Below are 23202 nucleotides of genomic sequence, written 5' to 3'. Positions count from 1 at the left end.
TAGCATTTATTTTTCATTTTTATGTTACTGACTCACCAGTAGTGCGGGACTTTGCATCATTGGCTAGAGACTATAATTTACCCGCTAAGCATTTTTATGCATATTTACAGACCCGTCATTATCTTCAATCCTTTCATTGGACTGTTGAGAATTATACAAGGGAGTCAACTTTTGCACAGCGTTTTTTTTGATAGGACTTTAATGGGTAATTCCATCAAAGGTTGGTGTGAATTTGGCAGAACATATCGCTCAATATCGCATATAGATTCTTTAGCTCGATACGGGACTGAAGCGTGGAGTATGGATATTCCTTCTTCATACTTGCTTTCGTGTTTTAAACTCATGTCTAAAAGCATACCAGACCTTTCACTACAAGAGTTGCAATTTAAGATTTTGCATCATATTTTTTGTGATGATGTTCGCCGATGTAGGATGGGACGATTATCCTCTCCTAAATGTATTAAATGTCATCAAGTGACAGGTACTTTGGCACATAGGTTATTTTTGTGCCCGGTGCTGAGACCTTTTTGGATGAAGGTGATTGCAGTAGTTGCTCAATGTACTGGCTCTTCTATTGTTTGGACGGGCAAGCTGCTTCTATCTTGTCTAAGAGGAGCCCTTCCTTCTTATAAATTGTCCTTAGATAAATTTGGTCATACTGCCGTATTACTGGCATGCCGTACTATTTTAGCTGACTGGATAACACCAGATATGTCCTCCTAACTTGCGGGCCTGGTATGGGCGGCTTGCATTTTCAATGCAAATGGAACAGATGGTTGCCATAAGCAGTGAGAAAGAAAGATTTGATGTACCAGTCTTGTTGGTCAACTTGCTATGACCTATTACAGTCTGATCTTCAGACTACTTTAAATGTTGCTGGATATCATTCCTCTTGGAATTGACTGTAAACTAACTGGTTTGTTATATGATCTGACTATTACAGTGGGAACTTCACTTTGAGAGGGCAGTTGATGTCTTTTGGGTTTTGAATGGTGAGCAATTGAGTCATTGAAGGAGTCTTCCCCAGGGTAGGGAGGGGGGGAATGGTTGTGTGTACTGTGTGGAATTTGTGTGGCTGTCTGGGTTGTGACTGTGTAGTGGGCTATGATTGGAATTTTCTTTTGGTCTTATAGATTCCAAAAAGAAGGTACAAGGGGAGTTGTTCGAGTTTGCATTGTTATAGTAATGTATATAGCTAATAGCTGCTCCTTGAAAGTATTTTTAATTGTACCTGTGATGCTCTTTAACAAAAATGATTTTGACAAAAAAAAAAAAAAAAACCACCATCAAGTTAATTCTTATAAATTTTGTAAAACAAATAAATTATTACATTGCAATCCTCCACAAGATCTTAAGATTGCATCCTAGTATATCTGAGTATCAAGGTCTAACCTGGAGAACAAATTGTTGCTAAAATAATAAATGTTACTTGTGTTTCCAATTGCCAACCTCATATGCCACATGATTATTCTAAAGTTTCACTTCATCATTAATTATAACTGGGGGAGAATGATTACATTTAGTTTTGGTTCTCAAGCTGAGACTGAATCAAATACATTTTAATCACCATCATAAAAACCTTTACAGTTTCTCCTGCTACGCAAATAAGGTAAGCCGTAGTTCTGGCATAGAAGAGATACCAGGACAGTCTGTAGATGAAGAGGTATTTCAGGCACAGTATAACTAGACTCATTCTTATGGAACATGTTTAGAGTAAATTCCCCAACTTTGCAGGGGACAGTACTAGAAATAATCACTGTGGCAGTCCACATTCACTCTATGTTGGTCAGTGGAGGAGTAGCCTAGTGGTTAGAGCAGGGGGGCTATGAACCAGGAGACCAGGGTTCGAGTCCTACTCTTGCTTCTTGTGACCTTGGGCAAGTCACTTTACTCTCCATTGCCTCAGGTACAAACTTAGATTGTAAGCCCTCTGGGTATAGAGAAATACCTACAGTATACAGGAATATAAAAAAAAAAGAATATCTGTGGAGAGCTATCTGTTACATAAACAGAAGGATGTCTTCTGATCAAAGGATACAGTTCTCATCCCCCTCACAGTCCTTTGGAGGACCAGGCATATTAAGGAGCACAAGCCTGGCATCATGAGATCTATTTACAATCACTTCGTTAAGCTTCACTGCTGTGTGCATTCTTCTGACATTGGACTGGTCCCTATAAAGCAAAAAGAAAAAAATGGATTGTACAGCTGGAGAAAGGAGAAGTTGAAGTGAATATTCATACTATTTATATGTTGTGGTCTGTTACAGGGGCAGGCAACTCCGGTCCTGGAGTTTATTGAGGACACTGCATGCAAATGTACCTCATAGAGATGTGAATCGGAACTGAAATCCGAACCGATTCTGGTTCCGATTCACATGTTGATATCCTGAAAACCAGGCCTGTTTGTGGCACTCTAGGTCCGGAATTGCCTATTCCTGTTCTATTCTGTGAAGATATACAGACATTTTGTATACAAATCTGAATTTTTTTTTTAATTTCTAAGTTTAATCATTTTATAATTCATACCACACAAATATTGCCCCCTTTTGCAAGTATCACAGTCTTCAAAGATTCATTTGTAACCACGGAAAGCACAGTATTTAGTTTAATTAATTACTTAATATACTACTACTACTCCGTTAAAAACTTCAAAGCGGTGTATAGGGTCAAATCACTGTGGGTTAATATTGCTATAGAAGAATAATATTTTTTAAACACATTTTATTTAGCAAATGGTATACATATTCACAAAATTATAACAACCAGGAGGTTATACACAAGACAATTTCCAATCTATTTAAAAAATAATAGCTACCCTCACCAAAACACCCTAGGGAAATCATACAGCTCAGGTAGATAGATACTGGTAATACTTTCCGCAAATTAGATCCCTGGAGAGAATACATCATCTTTTCAATGAGAGCAATATCAGTTAACAATGACTGCCACCCTTTCAAAATAGCGCTATTGTATATTCCAGCAGCATGGATACAATGGTTAATCAGAGCCATCTCTCTTTCCCCCAAGTATCCATTCACATCTATCGAGAAGAATATTATATGTTACTTTTATAATTTGTGCACTCTTAGAAACATAAGAAGCGCTATGCTAGATCAGAGCAATGGTCTACTGAGCTCTCTCTCTCATTTGCGAACCATAGTGCTAGATTTATTCTTTTTTTCCTCATGTACTAGCATACTGATTGACCAATTGCCTGAAGCCTTTCATATGAACATTTTATTCTTCATCTTCTAATGTGAAAAATAAAACAAAGACAAAAACAGGTATATGAACCACACAATAATGATGAAAACAACTGGAGTGGTACACAAAAGAGAAGAGCATATAGATAATAAATATATATAGACATACTTCAAAAAGTGGTGCACTCGAAGAGTAAGAAAAAAAAAAAAGTAGTGCACTCGCTCAGAAAAGCCAGATATGGCCGATATTTCGACAATCTCATCATCATCATGAGGTCATGTATGCAAGCTAAGTATTGGCATACTTTGTGAGTTATGATTATATTTACAAAAGGGAACTGGTAAATGATTTTATTCCCTGTGCTGCCTGCTGATTTTGTCTGAAGCCCATAGCAGGCAAGAGACAGTAGATTTCATTGAACACCGATATTTATCTGATAAGTTCTTTAAAGAAATATTAATTGTTTGAAATCCTTTTGCACCTCTTTTTTTTTTTTGCTGGAGCTGTTTGCTTATATTTTGTGCATTATACGTAACTGCATTAAAGAAAATTACAGGTCAATAGATTCAGCAATCAGCAAGCATATCACGTCTTACGGTTTAATGCAGATCAGCTCTTTAAAGTGTTCTGCTGCATTGTTCCTAGTCTGCTTTTCAGAATTGATCCTCTCTTTGGTCCAGGTCATCTGAAGTTTCTCTGGCACAGCCTCTCCCTCATCATCGTCATCTGAATAGAGGTTTTCCAACCGAATAATTGAATGTCTATCTTTCACAAGCTGAGCCTGGGAAATACAATATTCAATTACAGTTATGAAATATTGAACATCCAAGTCTGAGTGCAGAAGAATTGGCTAAAGCCCAACTGAAACAATAAAGCTCACTGAAACTAAATATGCAAAGGAGGAAAGCAATTCTGGAAGGAAAAATAGGGTTTGGAAAATGGAAATTCTGATGCTTATGAATTTAAAAGTTTGTACTTCTGAACCTTAAGTCCACCAGCAATGTCCTTGTTCTCCATTCCTCCAACTACAGCATCATCAGAGAAGATATGGTCAGCCTACGATGGAACGATCAAACAAGAAAGTGGCGGAACTCAAGGAAGAGTCTAGCAAAAAGTTAAGCTTCATGTACATCAATAAATATAAACTGACTAAGGGATGGCAATTTCCTTGCACACAAATAATTTTAATCAAGGAACATATCTGCCCCTGTTTAAAGATCACATAGAAACATTGAAACATGATGGCAGAGAAAGAACATAGATTATGGTCCGTTTTGATTGCCCATCCATAACTATTTATTTCTCAATCCATTCTATTCCCTTAGAGATCCTTGTGCTTATTCCATGCTTTCTTGAATTCAGATACAATCTTTGTCTCCCACCACCTCTACTGGGAGGCTGTTCCATGCATCCATCACGCTTTCTGTAAAGAAATATTTTCTTAGATTTCTCTTGAGTTTACCCTTTTTCACACTCATCCCATGACCTCCTAGTTCCAGAGCCTAACTCCTGTGTGCTAATACCTCAAATGTATTTAATTGTCTCTGTCTTATCTCCCCTGTTCTGCCCTTCTGCTTTCTAACAAAGACCAGTGACCATTTTAGTAGCTTGGGATTGATGCCATCTGGTTTATAGCCTTTGAAGGTACTATCTCCAGAATTGTACAGAGTATTCCAAATGAGGTCTCACCAGGGACATTTACAGGGCAATAGAACCTCCTTGTTTCTGCTGACATCCCTCTTCCTATGCACCCAAGCATATTTATAGCTTTTGCCATATCCATCCTTTTGGCTACCTAGACCACACTCTTGTTTCATGCATAGAATAATTTCATCCCCCATAAAATACCATTTCTTTGGATTTTTTTCAGCCCTAATTCATGACAGCATTTTATAGCTGCCAGTCCGTAGACCATTCCTAAACCTTTGATAGATCTCTCCTCATGTTTTCCACACTTTCCTGAGTGTTTACCATATTGCAGATTTTGGAATCCTCTACAAACAGATAAACCTTTCCCAATAGTCCTCCTGCAATATCACAAAAGTGTTGAAAAGAAATGGTCATAAGAACATGCCATACTGGGTCAGACCAAGGGTCCATCAAGCCCAGCATCCTGTTTCCAACAGTGGCCAATCCAGGCCATAAGAATCTGGCAAGTACCCAAAAACTAAGTCTATTCCATGTTACCATTGCTAATGGCAGTGGCTATTCTCTAAGTCCAAGGACTAATCTCTGCAGCACACTACTAATAAAGCTCCTCTCCTTAGAGTGCACTCCATTTATCTCTACCCTTTGTTGCCTCCCACTCAATCAGTTTCTAGCCCAGTCATTCACTTTAAGGCCCATACCAAGGGAATTAAGTTTATTTATAAGTTGTCTATGTGGAACTGTGCCAAAGGCCTTACTGAAATCCAAGTGCTCTTTTCTGATCCAACTCTCTGGACAGGAAGTCAAAGAAATTGATCAGATTTGAAGGGAAAGGTCTACCTCTGGTAAAACCATGCTGCTTTGGATCCCGTAATCTGATGGATTCCAGAAATTGCACTGTTTTAGCAAGAATTTCATTAATTTACTCACCTCTGAAGTCAGGCTAACCTGCCTGTAGTTTCCAGCCTCCTCTTTACTTCTACTTTTCGCAGAGAGGAACCACATATATCTGTCTCCAGTCTCCGTAAATACTCCCGATTCTATAGAAGCATTGAAAGTGGCAACCAGTGGAGCTGCCATAATGTCTATAAATTATCCTTAATATCCTTAGATGAATTCCATCTGTCCCCATTCCTCTATTCACCTTTTAGTTTAGCTAGCTCTTTACAAACACAGTCTTGTGAAAATCATTTGAGGTTTAACTCACCTCCAATCCTGTTTTCAGTAATCCTACTTGTCACTCTCTCGGTAGACAGTGAACAGAAATTTGTAAGCCATTCCACTTTTATTCTTGTCAGCATCTACATTTTCCTCTTCTTCACAATACCAGTTCTATACTTTCTCCTATCACTAATATATCTACAAAAACCTCTTGCCCCTCTGTTTTACCATATTAGCTATTTTTTCTTCTATTTGCATGCTTCCTGGCTACTACTCCAGTATTTGCTGCTATTGCAGATATTGTTTTCTAAGATCTTTCAGTATTTTATGAATGCCAGTCTTGTTATCCCTTACCTTTTCAGCTACTTCTTTAGAAATCCATAGTGACCTCCTTTTCCACTCATTTTTATTTAGTTACCCTTTCAATGTGTGCTTTTTAGTTTGCCCACTGCTCTTCTACTGCCCCTAGATTTTCCCATCCTTGAGGTACTCCCCCATTTTAATAAAATCAATTTTCAAGTATCACTGGATCCTAGATGATCATCCACTATATCAGAAACATTCTCCCCACGGGTAAGCAGCAGGCTCAATATCAACCCCTCCTATGTGGGTCCCATTACCAGCTGACGGAAAGCTCTCCCTGCTTCTAGAGGACACTGCAGTCCAGATGTCCTAATCAATATCTGGCTGATTTACATCACCTAGCATTGCCTACCTTTTCACAGTAATTTTGTGACTATCCTTCATAAAATCTCTATCCATTTCTTATGCATGCTATGGAAGTCTGTGAATTACACCAATTTAAACAGATGTTCCAGTCCTTCTTTCCAGATTATCTCATGATGCCTCCTCCTTACTTCAAAAGGTCTGCAGTTTTGTTGAATTAATATGATTTGTTTATATACTGCCACTCCTCCTACCTTTCTTCCTGTCCCTCTTGAATAGATTGTAGCTGAGTATAATTATATCCCAGACATGGTTTTCTATATAGCACTGCTACATCCAAGTCAGCCTCTTCCATGACTGTCTCTAGATCCAGGACTATTTCCATACCATGAGCACCTCTTTTCCCACGTCTCTATGTGTTTAAAGCTTTACTTACCTCTTTTACTTATCAAAGGGCAGGAATAGGTAAATTTGGTCCTGGAGTGCCACAAACAAGTCTGGTTTTCAGGATATCCACAATGAATATGCATGGCCACCCATCCCTGCATGCACTGCCTCCACTGTATGCAAATATATCTCATGCATGTTCATTGTGAATTTCCCAAAAAACAGACCTGAGTTGCCTACCCCTGCCTTAGGGCATTGGCCACCCATCCCTGATAATCCTAGTTTAAAGCTCTCCTTAAAAGATTTACTGGTTTGTTGTGGAAGATTTTGTACCCCTTCTTCAACAGGTGGACCCCCATCTCTGCTCAGCAGTCCTTGAATCATCATCCCACGGTCCAAGAAGCCAAAACACTCATTGACACATCTATGCAGTCTTTTTCTGCTGTCATGTTCCTATGTGGATCTCTGAGGGAGTGATGGCAACTGAAAGGGCTAGATAAATGGATCATATCGTCTTTTTTTTTTTTTTGCAGTCATGGTTTCTATTCATTAATTTCCTGAATGTGACCTTCCCTGCCTGAACCTTTATGATTGACTGGGACTATTATTTATGCCAATATGGATGAGCAGCATCCAAAACTTGCAAATTCATAAGAACATGCCATACTGGGTCAGACCAAGGGTCCATCAAGCCCAGCATCCTGTTTCCAACAGTGGCCAATCCAGGCCATAAGAACCTGGCAATTACTCAAAAACTAAGTCTATTCCATGTTACTGTTGCTAGTAATAGCAGTGGCTAATTTCTAAGTCAACTTAATTAATAGCAGGTAATGGACTTCTCCTCCAAGAACTTATCCAATCCTTTTTTGAACCCAGCTACACTAACTGCACTAACCACATCCTCTGGCAACAAATTCCAGAGCTTAATTGTGCACTGAGTGATTCTCTTCTGAAGCACATGGATGCATCCTTCTGCCAACAAGACTTATTGTCCTGGGACATGTACTATCTGCTGGGAACCAAACTTTGAGATATTACAGAGAGGTTGCCGAAAATCCTGTTTCTCCTCATCCTCTACTTCCTGGGCTGTATATGGATTCTTCAGCTCGAGGAAACTGGCGTTGGGGTGTAGGATCTAGTGATTGTAATTACCTGGGTCCAGTTTCACCTTTCCCTCTACTTGAGGTTTTCATCTTTGAAACCTCACTAAGCATTTAATTAATGTAGTCCTCATTCTTCTTTCTGGATGCTTCTCACTCTTGCTACTTCCTCTCTGAGCTCAGCCACCTGCAGACGTTTTTCATACTGAACTCATTCCTCCCTGTGAATCAGGATATCCATCTGAAGAGCAGTAGAGTTGGGAGCTTCTGATATCTTGAAAAAAAAAAGAGCAAGACCTACAAATGTCCCTGCCTTTTCTTCAGCAGTTATTTGTCATATGGAATCTAACTTTCAGCTTCACACTCAGAATTCATGTTTGTAGTCCTCTTCCCTTGCCCACTTTTTGATTTAGAGTTTGAGTGGCTTATCTTATTCTTTCAAACACCACATTTATTTATCTATGAGTAGCACAGTTTTGTGTTAAGGTTTTGTAGAATCTTGTTGCTTAGGATTAAAAAGTAAACCAGATCAATTAGAACTAATTACCACAAAGATCTAAGACAATGCTACCAAACCTCAGAAATGTACTTAATCTTTTGTTCTATTTGCAGAAGACAACAGTTTGACCTAACTCACTTACTCTACCCTTCCTGGCACAAAGCAGTGCTTTTTCCAACTAGTGAATAATAATCATTCCTAATCTATTTACCTATAACCTCTAATAGACTACTACTTACTTTAAGTTAGGGTTTAGTAAGGCTAATTCTATTAGAAAGGTTACTAATTGGTGCTATTATGCACAGTTTCCCAAATAAACAAACAAATACATAAATAAATAAACAAATAAATAGACAAATAAACTAGCTCCCATCTCATTAAGCTCTCAACTACAACCACACACCTCCTCCAGACCAATCAGAAGTGCATACAGAGGAACACTGCAGGCTCCACAAATTAAATCATCATTGAGCAAACGAGCGCTATCTTCAGCAGGCCCTCACCAGTGGAACACACTTCCCCCAGATCTTAGACTAGAACCCAGTCATCAAGAATTCAAAAAAAGATTGAAGACATTTCTCTTCCAACAAGCTTTCCCAGACGATTAATTTTACGGTGACGAACAGACTTCCCAATTCCTAAGTATCCTAATTACCCTAATTATGGACACTGCATCAAGTACTAATTTTAGAATCTGCTACTGGACAATTACCGTTGAGCTCAAAAATTTACTATATTTTATATATATATTTGGCATTGCTTATATTTATATTTATTGATACGTTAAACAGTTAAACTGTCTTTATAAAATATTATATTGCTTTATTTATTTCCAGTTAAACTATTATTACTTTATTTAGCACTATGTTAAATTGTCAATCAGTTATACTGTTCCATATGTTCCTCGGTTCCATGTAAAGCTCCGCTCTCTGTTGAGCAGTTCTTCGTTTTATGTAAACTGGATTGATTTGTAGTCCCTACAAGAACTTCGGTATATAAAAATTAAAAATAAATAAATAAATAAATAAATAAATCAACTAAATTGGCAGTACTCTATATAGTGATAGTGTCAGTGATAGTTAATTTTGCATAGAACTAATTGGATCCTATTATGCAATTTTTCTCCCTGCCCCATAATTGGGGAGGAAATAGTTCTATATTTGCTCAAACAAAAAGAAATAAAATCAGGCAAACTTTCCAGCAGACAGTTAAGTAAAACAGACCCCAGTTTTTCAGCCAGTGCTGTTCCAATCTCAGCAGCTCATGCTTCAACAGCAATTCCTTCAAGACTGAGATTTGATCTGTTCTTGTCTTATTATTTTTCTGCTATTCAAAAAGTTTCTCCAAATAAGTCCTTCGATTGCCCCATTACTCTTCCAACAAACCAACCCTTAATTCAGCTGCAAACGTGTAAACAACGCTATCACTCTCTTGTAGTGAAAGAAAAACGGTAAAAAAATTCATCAAGCAAATGATCCAAGCAGTTAGGAGAAACAAAAACTTTCAAAAGGACAAAGTCAATCAGGGAATCTTCTCAAGCAAAGAAAAATAAACTTCAAAAAAGCACAATCAGGCAAAATTTCCCTAGCAGAAATAAACTGCAAAAGCATAATCAGACAAACTTCCCAATAGAAAAAAAATAGTTTATCTCAGGTTTTTTTTAGCCAGTTCCAATCTCAGCAACTTCTTCTTCAACAGTAACTCTCTTCACTATTACCTTTAATATTCCTTCCCACTATTTAATCATATAACTCTTCTTACTGCATCGGCTACTGATGACAAACCTCCAATTTTGTGTAGACATTTTAGTAATAGTAAACTGTGACAGACTGACTACTTTCTCCATGTTTTTATACACCCTGGAGTAATTTGATAATTTTACAGTGGATACCTTTCTCTGCAATTCATTTTCAAGCTAACCCTTTCTTTTAAATGGGCTTCCCATAGCTAATTTTTCTGCATATTTTTATTTCCATTTTAGTCTACCTTTTTTGAAAGGTGAGAACCTTATTAAATCATAAGTTCAGCTCATACAAAGGTGCACTAAAATGGGAGTAAAAATATGAGCTACACTTAGTACATTGTGAATGACTATTTATATAATTATCTGAGCAATAAATATTTTATTCCCTTTTTATTTTCCAATTTTGGGAAATTCTGCACTAATTAATAGAACACATATCATCAAGAAAAATAACTAAACTCATTCTTTTTATGCTTTCCAACATATAGAATGTTGGAAAAAAGTTACACAAAAGAACAATGTCTGTCTGTCTGCCAATTCGCAGGCACAACAATCTGACACAGCAACACAGGTAAGAACATATGAACATGCCATACTGGTTCAGACCAAGGACCCATCAAGCCCAGCATCCTGTTCCCAACAGTGGCCAATCCAGGCCACAAGAACCTGGCAGGATCCCAAGGGATAGATCGATTCCAAGCCGCTTATCCCAAGAATAAGCTGTGAATTTCCCTTAATAACTATTAATGGACTTTTCCTCCAGGAGATTATCCAACCTTTTTTTAAACATAGCTATATTAATAGCTTTCATCAAATCCTCTGGCAACCAATTCCAGAGCTTAATTATGTGTTGAGGCATTATAATAGAAAGAGACAGGATAAAATAACTGATGCAGTTGATGAAGGATGGCAACAGACCCTTCCTATATCACATACCACATTCAACCTTCCACCTCCACATTCACTGAAATCCCTCCCCCCATACACAGACACACGTGCAAGTCAGAGATAGAGAAAATAACTAAGCTGATGAAGAATGGTTCCAAAAGAACATTCCAAGCCACTTCTCCCCACAGTTCTGAATTCATCCCCCCCAAACACATACCCCATGCTCTTCACATCCCCCATAACCACACCCCCACCTACACACACAGCCATTCTCCACAAAAAAACCAACAAAACCCCAACATACCATTCTTCCCTCACTGCCTCTACCCCTTCCAAATGCACATCTCCATACAAATCAATCCTCCCCTGCCCACATTCCTCCCAAACACACCCCAATGCACACAACCTCTCCATACACCCTCCAGATGAACACAGCCACTTCGACACACACATACAACCCCCTACCCGCCCACATACCTTCATAACCACCCCATCACACACACAATCCCACATACAACCACCACCATACACACATTCTCCTACCATCCAAACTCACCCCACACTCTCAGATACATATCATACCGCCAAACACACGTTCCACATCCCAACATACACCCATCACTCGTACATTCACAACACCTTCCCTGCACACTCATATCCTCAACATCCCCAAGATCCACACAGGTGCACCTCTTCTACAAATCTATGCTGGAAATCGTTCCTCAGGCCATGCTTCTTCATACTTTCCCTAATTGTTTAATATAAAACAAATAATGTATCAGAAAGATCAAATTAACATCCCTCCAACTACTAGGAACATTACAAAAATTGTGTCTCACACTTAAAATATCCAACTCCTTTATGAGTTCATCTAATCATAAATTCATAGTAAATCAACCGTACCTCCCTTTCTCTTTCTGTCTTGGTCAATCGCATTTGCCGCAGCATTTGAGACCTTTGCTCCATCATTAATGTCCTCTCATATGTATAAGCTGAGATGTCACTATTATGCTGAAAAAGAAAACGCCAAAAGGTGAAATGATCATGTGTAATCACACAAATTATTTATTAAGGCCTTGTAAAAAGAGCATAAAACACATGGTGATCTCTCTTACCATTTCAACGACTTCTACATCTGCCTCTATTCTCAGGTGATAAAGGAAAGTCCCCAGGTCTTTTTTCATCTGAATACTGTTGTCATCCATTTGAGCCACAGTAAAAATTCTCATCTTGCACTTTTTCCAAACCTATTTTTGAAACCACCAAACCAAGAAAAAGAGAAATAAAAAGAATGAAAGCAATGCACGTTACAAGAAAAGCATTCTTGATTTGAAAAGGCTCTATAGATATCCGAGTCAAAGGCATTATGCAAAATTATACATCAAGAAGTAATACAGAAAGGAAGCAAACATGTTCCCATCATGCTTCATAGGAAGAGCCTATACAGACCAGATTAGATTATATGCTGCTTTCAAAGTCAATTTATATATTTTAGGTACCCTAAAATAGTATTGCATTAACACTATAAACATATTGCTACTATAAGCAAAGTAAAGTGCATTAACAACACTGAAAAAAATAGTGATTTCATCTTGGTTTCTGAGTCCTGTTTTCATGGCTGGTTGTGTGTGCAAAAGTGCATTCTAGTGAACAAAGATGTGCTAATGTTTCAAAAATAGAAACAGATAATCTGGGGAAGTCTCATAAAATGCACTAAATTAAAAAATGTACAAATTATCTTTGTAAAATCAAATGGATCTAAAATTTGCTAGTAAGCATCAGTTGGACACACACAATTCAAATTGTGTCAGATCTTGAGAAATTCACTTTAGATAAGAGGTGACTAATTCCGGTCCTCAAGAGCCACAAACAGGCCTGGTTTTCAAGATATCCACAATAAAAATGCATGAGAGAGATTTGCATGCAATGTCTCCAGTAGTATGCAAATGTAACTCGTCACAATCATTGTGCATATACTGAAAACCAGGCCTGTTTGTGGCTCTTGAGGACAGGAGTTGGCTATCCCTGCTTTTAGATCCTTGGAAAGTCCAAAAGCAGATTTTATTGGCTTAGCGGATCTGCTTCATGATGTTTCTCAATTCTGCACAAAAAAATGTAACGGATTTTCCCAACAAAGTGCGACCTGAATTGTTTGCATATTCCTACAAATACATCTTTTATTTTCTGAAAAAGTTAGTGCAAGCCTTATTTGAGTGTCACGTGCATATTAATGTAGTTCATAGGGACTTTATATAGTATATTTTTTTGTGTTTTAGATCTTCTGAAAATTAAACAATAAGGTCGTGCATGGAAAAAATGTTCCTTCATGGCATTTTGTTGTTTCAGAATTAGTTTCTAAATCCTCCTGTATATATCAGTGCCCTCCTGTATATATAATTTTTTTCATTTGTCTAATTTATGCATACAATATATTTTAAAAACATGTTTTTAATTCATGTACTTTACTAATAATTATTGAGGTAATTTTCAAAATGTTCTATGTATGCAAATGAATTTTTGAAAATTACTTTTAAGAGCTTAACCCCTTTGAAAATGTATTTCATAGGATTGAATTTCCAAAAGGTTTTACGTGTGTAAACGGGCTTTGGAAAATTGCTACAATGCTGCTTTTACTCGCATAACTCCTTTGAAAATTCACTCCAGTGTGTATTAAAATGCTTTAACACATGCTAAAATAACATAAATGCAAAATTAAATGTTTTTAGTTTCTGATGGAAATGACAAAATGGTACAATTAAAACCCTTGATATTTTCATGTCACTCTAAAATGATGGGACATCTCTAGTTAGGAATAATCTCTTCTGGTCAGATAGCTCCAGGTAACTAATCACTTGACAAAAGACATTTAGAGGGAAATTTGCAAATCCATTTACACAGATAAATACAGATTTAGCAGAGTAAATTGACTTTTCTGTCAACTGACTCCGCCAAGTGGCTAAAAAATATCTGGGGGGGTTTCACATTGAAAAGGGGCAATGCTTCTTGGTGGGTTTGTCGGGGTTGTAACAGTGCAGGTTTGTGATATTTAGAAAAGCACTCACCCTATTTTCTCTCACTGTCACCTGCACAAAAGATCAGAGTACAAAGTATATGGGTGAATTTAATGCACATAGGGGAAAGTACCTAGGTGGCTTCCCTTAGGAGAGTCAGATAAGTCAATAGGGATGTACTTTGTTTGCAAATGACATAAAATCTCACTGAAATGCCCTATTTCATGGAATTTTGTTTTTAAAACAAAATCAAGAAACATGAAATATTTTTTTCATTTTAAAAATAAAAAAAAAATAGAAGCAGCCCTCATCAGTCTCCTATGCCAAAAAACCACATTCCACTAAAAATGTAACGACCCCGCTCAGTGGTTGCCCCTTTCCCCCATAACCTGAACCCCCCACCTAATTCCTTACCCTATTTGTAGGTCCAAATGAAGCCGTAGCAGTCCCCAGTCACTCCTGCTTGACCAGTGCTGCATTTTTAAATGAAACTGTCTCGTCCTGAGGCCACTACAGCTGTACCCCAAAATGGTGCCAGCAGAGCAGGAACATCCTGGGATCACTCCTGCCCTATTTAGACCCACTGATAGAGTAGGAAATGGGGCATAGGTAGGGTATTCCAGGAGTAAAAGGAGGATGCAAACATTAAAGACTACTAAATATATAAATAATATTAAGACAGTAAAATGAATCCTTACTTGAAACGAGCAGACTGGCAATTTCAGCAAGAAAAAAAGGAAAGGAAATTTTAGTATCAGAATAATCCATTGTTGTATCACACATTCCAGCCTTTTAATAGAGGTGAGAAGGGTCAGCAGAAACCTGAGAGCAAGCTTGCTACATGGACTCGTCTATTCCAGGCAAAGGGTACAGCAAGGTATCACACATTCCAGCCTTTTAATAAAGGTGAGAAGGGTCAGCAGAAACCTGAGAGCAAGCATGCTACATGGACTCGTCTATTCCAGGGAAAGGGTACAGCAAGGTATCACACATTCCAGCCTTTTAATAGAGGTGAGCAGGGTCAGCAGAAACCTGAGAGCAAGCTTGGTACATGGACTCGTCTATTCCAGGCAAAGGGTGCAGCAAGGTATCTCACATTCCAGCCTTTTAATAAAGGTGAGAAGGGTCAGCAGAAACCTGAGAGCAAGCTTGGTACATGGACTCGTCTATTCCAGGCAAAGGGTGCAGCAAGGTATCTCACATTCCAGCCTTTTAATAGAGGTAAGAAGGGTCAGCAGAAACCTGAGAGCAAGCTTGCTACATGGACTCGTCTATTCCAGGCAAAGGGTACAGCAAGGTATCACACATTCCAGCCTTTTAATAGAGGTGGGAAGGGTCAGCAGAAACTTGAGAGCAAGCTTGGTACATGGACTCGTCTATTCCAGGCAAAGGGTACAGCAAGGTATCACACATTCCAGCCTTTTAATAGAGGTGGGAAGGGTCAGCAGAAACCTGAGAGCAAGCTTGCTACATGGACTCGTCTATTCCAGGCAAATGGTACAGCAAGGTATCTCACATTCCAGCCTTTTAATAAAGGTGAGAAGGGTCAGCAGAAACCCGAGAGCAAGCTTGCCTCATGGACTCGTCTATTCCAGGCAAAGGGTACAGCAAGGTATCACACATTCCAGCCTTTTAATAGAGGTGAGAAGGGTCAGCAGAAACCTGAGAGCAAGCTTGGTACATGGACTCGTCTATTCCAGGCAAAGGGTACAGCAAGGTATCACACATTCCAGCCTTTTAATAGAGGTGGGAAGGGTCAGCAGAAACCTGAGAGCAAGCTTGCTACATGGACTCATCTATTCCAGGCAAATGGTACAGCAAGGTATCTCACATTCCAGCCTTTTAATAAAGGTGAGAAGGGTCAGCAGAAACCCGAGAGCAAGCTTGCCTCATGGACTCGTCTATTCCAGGCAAAGGGTGCAGCAAGGTATCTCACATTCCAGCCTTTTAATAGAGGTAAGAAGGGTCAGCAGAAACCTGAGAGCAAGCTTGCTACATGGACTCGTCTATTCCAGGCAAAGGGTACAGCAAGGTATCACACATTCCAGCCTTTTAATAGAGGTGGGAAGGGTCAGCAGAAACCCGAGAGCAAGCTTGGTACATGGACTCGTCTATTCCAGGCAAAGGGTACAGCAAGGTATCACACATTCCAGCCTTTTAATAGAGGTGGGAAGGGTCAGCAGAAACCCGAGAGCAAGCTTGCTACATGGACTCGTCTATTCCAGGCAAATGGTACAGCAAGGTATCTCACATTCCAGCCTTTTAATAAAGGTGAGAAGGGTCAGCAGAAACCTGAGAGCAAGCTTGGTACATGGACTCGTCTATTCCAGGCAAAGGGTGCAGCAAGGTATCTCACATTCCAGCCTTTTAATAGAGGTAAGAAGGGTCAGCAGAAACCTGAGAGCAAGCTTGCTACATGGACTCGTCTATTCCAGGCAAAGGGTACAGCAAGGTATCACACATTCCAGCCTTTTAATAGAGGTGGGAAGGGTCAGCAGAAACTTGAGAGCAAGCTTGGTACATGGACTCGTCTATTCCAGGCAAAGGGTACAGCAAGGTATCACACATTCCAGCCTTTTAATAGAGGTGGGAAGGGTCAGCAGAAACCTGAGAGCAAGCTTGCTACATGGACTCGTCTATTCCAGGCAAATGGTACAGCAAGGTATCACACATTCCAGCCTTTTAATAGAGGTGAGAAGGGTCAGCAGAAACCCGAGAGCACGCTTGCCTCATGGACTCGTCTATTCCAGGCAAAGGGTACAGCAAGGTATCACACATTCCAGCCTTTTAATAGAGGTGAGAAGGGTCAGCAGAAACCTGAGAGCAAGCTTGCTACATGGACTCGTCTATTCCAGGCAAAGGGAACAGCAAGGTATCACACATTCCAGCCTCATGTTTTTAAACACCTCTATCATATCCCCCCTCAGCTGTCTCTTCTCCAAGCTGAAAAGTCCTAACCTCTTTAGAGGTGTTTAAAATCATGAGAGGTCTAGAATGGGTAGATGTGAATCGGTTATTTACTCTTTCGGATAATAGAAAGACTAGGGGGCACTCCATGAAGTTAGCATGTGGCAGATTTAAAACTAATTGGAGAAAGTTCTTCTTCACTCAACGCACAATTAAACTCTGGAATTTGTTGCCAGAGGATGTGGTTAGTGCAGTTAGTATAGCTGTGTTTAAAAAAGGTTTGGATAAGTTCTTGGAGGAGAAGTCCATTATGTGCTATTAATTAAGTTGACTTAGAAAATAGCCATTGCTATTACTAGGAATGGTAACATGGAATAGACTTTGTGTTTGGGTAATTGCCAGGTTCTTATGGCCTGGATTGGCCACTGTTGGAGACAGGATGCTGGGCTTGATGGACCCTTGGTCTGACCCAGCATGGCAGCTTCTTTTGTTCACTACTGTGTGAGACTTCTCCTCCTCATTAACATTCACAACATTCAGAATCTCCAAGGACTGAGATGGCAAGGAAGTTGGGTCCTCATACTGAAGAGGAAGACCACAGAACAGCTGTTTTCTCCTTTTGGAGGGAATTCTCCCTCTTGCTCCTCTCCACAATCAGTATCCCTTGGAAATGAAAAACCTTCCAAGGAATCCTCTTCCACACCCTTATGCTTATCTGGTTTGGAACATTTATTTCTATCTGATTCCACAAGAGCAAAGAAAACCTCTGGGGTGGATTTAAGGTCAGAACTCTAATTTCTCTGGAAACAGAAGCATAGAACATGTCAAGAGGAATTCACAGGGAAAAGAACCAGATCTGGCCCTTTATATAAGCTGCACCAGCAAAAACTGCTTTAACAGAAGTGATGGAAAGAGGCCCCAAATCCCTCTCATCCCCCCCAGCTCCAAGAAGGCAGCCAAAGCATTTGCGGCAATCTCCTCACTGGTGGGAAGCAAAAACCCCAGCCATTCCACCCCAACACTAGCCCCCTCCGAAATGCCTGAATCGCTTCATAAATCACCCGCCCCCACCATGGCTCTGAACAGATTTAGCAAAGCTCCTATGCACAATATGGTTGCACCATTCCTATTTTGCAGCAGAGTCCAGGCTTTTCCCCATGCTCTGCTGAAGAAGACATTCTAACATAAAACTACCCCATAGTGGGAAAGAAAGCAGCCATGGAGGCAATCATCTTCTGAACAAATTCTCAGTAGCCTGATCCGAACATGGGCTACTGATTTGCTTTAGTCCCGGACAATCTTTTTTTTTGTTTAACTTTATGCCTTCTAATTAGCCAACAAAACACTTATTTAAGAGAGAGAAGCCAACCAAGGGGACAAAAATTTGGCAGGGGAGCCACAAAGAGGGGGAGGAAAGAAGATAAAGAACCCCAAAAATACAGCCAGCAACACTGAAAGCTGCCTTGTCCTGGCACTGCTCAACCAGAGGAGGGAGGAAATTTATTTCACTGGAGGAGCTGCCTGCAATCTGTATCAAACTAGTCTGAGGACCACCCTTAACTAAAGGAAGGAAATACTGCACTTTCACCTTGGGAGCATCTCCCTTCCAGAATCCCTGACATCTATCCAAATCTCAGTCTACAGCATGGGATAGTTGCCTACCATCTGCAGGAGACAGAGAAAACAGGTTGAGGTCAGCATAGTTGCCTATATAGGATGACATCAGCAAGCCTTTTGTTCTCTGTCTCCATCTGCTGGTCGGTGAACATAACCAGTCTGGACTGGTCTGCATGAATAAAGAACAGTGTTTGTGAGATGCCCTACTTGCTTTCCTTGACTTACATCCTTGCTGCAGTGAATATATTGAGCAAAATAAGAGTCCTCCCTCGCTTTAGAGTGCCTCCAGATCAGGGATGTTTTTCATGATCTCTTTCCTACATCCTTGGGGGCTAGTGCTGGCACTGGAGTTGAGGTTGAGGGTGGATCCTGAGGGAAAATCCCAGTGGCATCACTCACATTGTCTACCTGCTCTTCCCTGGAGGTAGATCTGAACAATATCAGTATCATCTCTCTTCCCAATCACCTCACTGGAGGCTAAGAAGATACTAAATAAACTTCCCCAATTCTCTTTGGCTGTTAGTTCTTCAATATCTTCTGATTCAGAGAATCGCAGGCAAGATTTTCCCTCTGAATCAGTTGGTAAGAATAGTGCTTTCACTGCCTCAGAAGCAGGAACCATAGAGTAACATGCTTGCTAGTTTTGGATGTGGTACTTTTCCTGTTTTGTCCATGCCCCAAGCTTGCTACTTACTGCCAGTCTTGGATGACTTTCCCACCATTTTCTTCTGCTCCAAAGTAAGGAGAGGAACAGGCAACAGTGGCACATCTCCAAATTCAATTTCTTCTACCTTGAGCTAACTTCCACTCTTGCCACACTCTCTTTAATTGTGGGGCAACTGGTTTTTTTTTTATCACTGCTTCTTTGCTGGGATGTCTCTGCACCAATTCCCACTAAGCCTGCCAACATTCCCTCCTTCCCTTTTCATGACATGATGGAATGTGTTGAAGTGCATTGCCTACTGGAGGGAGGTTTGGATAGTAGAAAGGAATTTGTTTTTATTTGATATTGTAATTATGCCCCCAGTCAATACCATTCTACTGCATGAGTGGAGAACTGTGTGTGTGGAGAACTGTCTGTCACACACACACACACAAATTGTATGTGTGCTGGGGTCACCTGTGCTGACTGACAGTATCTCCTTTTCCAATCCACACACACAAACACAAAACATTAAATAGAATAAAAAGTCTGGTAGCCTGGTAAAACTGTTCTTCTCTTCAGTCTGTCAGTGTGCAATGCTCACCTCACTGGTGTCCAGATATACAGACACAAAATATTTAAGCACCATTTAGGCACTGCTGCAATCAAAATAAACATCAGTGCCACTGTCTGTTTTTCTGTCACAGTGAGACTGCTTCAGAATAGACAAGATCAGAAGCAGCCCTTTACCAATGCCAAATCCAAAAGTTTTTAAGCTTTTTTTTTTTTTAAATAACTCTGTGAGAACTTCTATAACCATGTCCTTCCAAGAGCTAGAGAGAAAACAGACTGCTTCTTGCACATGCTGAAACCTTACAGTAGGAGTGGATCAATGTCACTTGATCCAGATAGCTATAGGCTATTTAGAAAGATGCTGTATTATGATTTGTACTCTTTATGGTTTCCTTGCTAACGTCCTGCTATGCTTTGACAAAGCTGTGAGGTCTCACAGGCAAGAGTTATATTTTTGCTCAACAGTACACAGCAATAGGGAACAAATTAATAAGACAAATATTTTTTTTTTGTTTCATTTGAAAGACCCCCTCCATTTGTTTTGGGCATCCACAAATGAAACAAAAAATACATTCATTCATTGTTTCACCCATTTGTTTTAAACGACTGCATATCCCTATGAAATAAAAAAAAATGAAAACATGTTCATTGCACTATTCTGAATTTTGTTTTGGGCGTTCCTAGGACTCAGTGAAGGGTGCAAACACTATTACATAAGAGGTGACAGGAACAAGGAATAACATTAACAACCCACCTTATATAAACTTTTTTTTTGTCTTTATTTGCTGGCTTATTTTGACTGTTTCCTAGATAGATGTATTGCCTCAAAGCCTGGTCATGTTAACTCTTCTGTGCTATCTCCTATATCTAGACAGTAGTATTATAATCAGCTTAGCATAACAAACCTGTGTATAGGCAAATTCTTCCTGAACACCACCTAAATACATCTTAGAGACTAATGTTATTTTATAGACACTTGCACATCCTTATTTTATTAAATTAGTTCTGGGACACAGTTTTCAATACTCGAGATTCAATATAAAATATCTTATATCTGGGAGTTAGGCTTTAAATAAAATGTCTATCTACCTTGTGCTGTTTTAGTAGAAAAGGAAGCAGCATTAACATGCCTCCATCATGGACAATCCACCATACATCAATGTTTCCCTCATTGTAACGTTCATGATTACTTGGATAGAAAGAGACATTTTTGGGTACCATTAAGGCCAGATGAGCTGCAGTGGTACAACGCACGGTTTCTGAAATTAAAAACAAAACAAAATAGTATATTTGAAGAACAGTGATAGTAGTTAAAATATTTACATATTGTAAATACCTGTTTAAAGAGAAGTGATTCAGCCCCATTGGTTTTGGCCATGAGGAGACGAAAAGAAGCTAAATATTTGGGTTTTCAGAATATGTACCGTTGTAAAAAGCAATATTTGGCTGTTACTGAATGTGTTTTCAAACTCTCCAAAAGTCATGGCTATGTGCAGGTTAGGAAAACAAACGCTCAATTCGAGTGTCCATTTTATCCCGTGATAGCCAACTGGATATACAACATACATGCAAAATATACATGGCCTGGAGGGTGTATATTGTGCGCACAGAACTTTTTTTTTTTCAGGCATTTTTAATTTGGCATGGTGCTGCTTTCTGCGGTTTCTCCTACTTAGTATTGCAACAGAAAGCATGATTTTTTTGTATTTTGTTCAGCCCGATACACTTTGAAAGGCTTAACGCCAGCTCCAGGGCTGACATTAAAGTTGTGGCGTTAACAAGAGTGCATTCAGCAAGCAGGAATTTTTGCATTGTGGAGGAAGAGCACTTGTTCGGACCCGCTATTCTCTGTATTGCTTTGGGCATTAGTCTAGTGCAGGGGTCGGGAACCCATGGCTCGCGAGCCAGATATGGCTCTTTTGAGGGCTGCATCTGGCTCGCAGACAAGTGTCGCCACACTTTCCCGCTGACCCAGCTGCTCCCCGGTCCTCCTCCGCCCGGGCTTAAAATGCTGTCAGCCCGGGCGGAACGCGGCAGGACAGCTGGAGTCAGCGGCACCGGCGTGCTCGCTTCTTCCCGCCCCCCCCCCCCCCGCGGCCCGGAAGAGGAAGTGGAGAGTATCGGGTGCCTGCGCGGCAAGAAGAGGCCACGCTAGTGCGCTCGGCATCGGCCCGAAGAAAAGAAGACTGCAGCGCGGCTCGGAGGAAAATGAAGAGGTTCAACTGCGGCCGATGGGACTCCGCCTCCGCGAGGGCTGCAAATGAAGAGGTTAGCGTTGGGAGAAGGCTGCTGCCGCGAGTTCCCGGGGTGGGGGAGAGAGAGAGTGAATGAGCGAGCAAACACAGCTTGCTCGCTCATTCACTCTCTCTCTCCCCCACCCCGGGAACTCGCGGCAGCAGCCTTCTCCCAACGCTAACCTCTTCATTTGCAGCCCTCGCGGAGGCGGAGTCCCATCGGCCGCAGTTGAACCTCTTCATTTTCCTCCGAGCCGCGCTGCAGTCTTCTTTTCTTCGGGCCGATGCCGAGCGCACTAGCGTGGCCTCTTCTTGCCGAGCACGTACCCGATACTCTCCACTTCCGGGCCGCGGGGGGGGGGGGGCGGGGTGTGTGTGTGCGCGCGAGTGAGTGAGAGATTGCATGTATGTGAATGATTGAGAGCCTGTACATGTGAAAGAGAGTATGTCTGTGATTGAGAGCCTGCCTATGAGAGAGAGAGAGCATGAATGTAAGTTTACCATTGGGAACCTGTATGTGTAAGTTTGTGATTGAAAACCTGTTTGTGTGAAAGAGTATGTGTGTATGATTGAGATCCTTTGTGTGTGAGAGAAATCATGTGTATGTATGATTAAGAGCCTGTGTGTATAAGTAAGAGAGAGATCATGTGTGTCTGTATGTGATTGAGAGCTGGTTTAGGTGATGGAGCATGTGAGTATGTGATTGAGAGCCTATGTTTAAATGAGAGAAAGAGAGGACATGTTTGTAAGCATGTGAATGAGAGTCTGTGTGTGAGAGAAAAAGACAGCATGTAATTATGTGATTGAAAGCCTGTGTGTGTAAGTGTGAAAAGATAGACAGCATGTGTGTAAATGTGTAATTAAGAGCCTATATACGTGCGAGAGAAAAAACATGTGTATATGTGAGTACTGAGAGCATGT

The 23202-nt window shown here is 40.2% G+C and overlaps 1 protein-coding gene across 2 annotated transcripts in view; it reads right to left on the bottom strand.

The window, feature by feature from the left end:
• Positions 1-23202, bottom strand: part of SLC12A4 (solute carrier family 12 member 4) — a 180129-nt gene that overhangs the window by 8328 nt on the left and 148599 nt on the right. For both annotated transcript variants that reach the window (XM_029608578.1, XM_029608579.1), the window contains 5 exons: positions 21137-21306; positions 12412-12543; positions 12200-12307; positions 3801-3985; positions 2039-2172 (listed from right to left, as the gene is read on the bottom strand). In XM_029608578.1, coding sequence (XP_029464438.1) covers positions 2039-2172; positions 3801-3985; positions 12200-12307; positions 12412-12543; positions 21137-21306 — 729 coding nt within the window. The remainder of the gene's footprint in view (positions 1-2038; positions 2173-3800; positions 3986-12199; positions 12308-12411; positions 12544-21136; positions 21307-23202) is intronic.

Source organism: Rhinatrema bivittatum, chromosome 7 (assembly GCF_901001135.1).
Source record: "Rhinatrema bivittatum chromosome 7, aRhiBiv1.1, whole genome shotgun sequence".
Taxonomy (NCBI): domain Eukaryota; kingdom Metazoa; phylum Chordata; class Amphibia; order Gymnophiona; family Rhinatrematidae; genus Rhinatrema; species Rhinatrema bivittatum.
The sequence above is the reverse complement of the archived record's forward strand: the minus strand, read 5'-3'. Positions and strand labels throughout refer to the sequence as shown.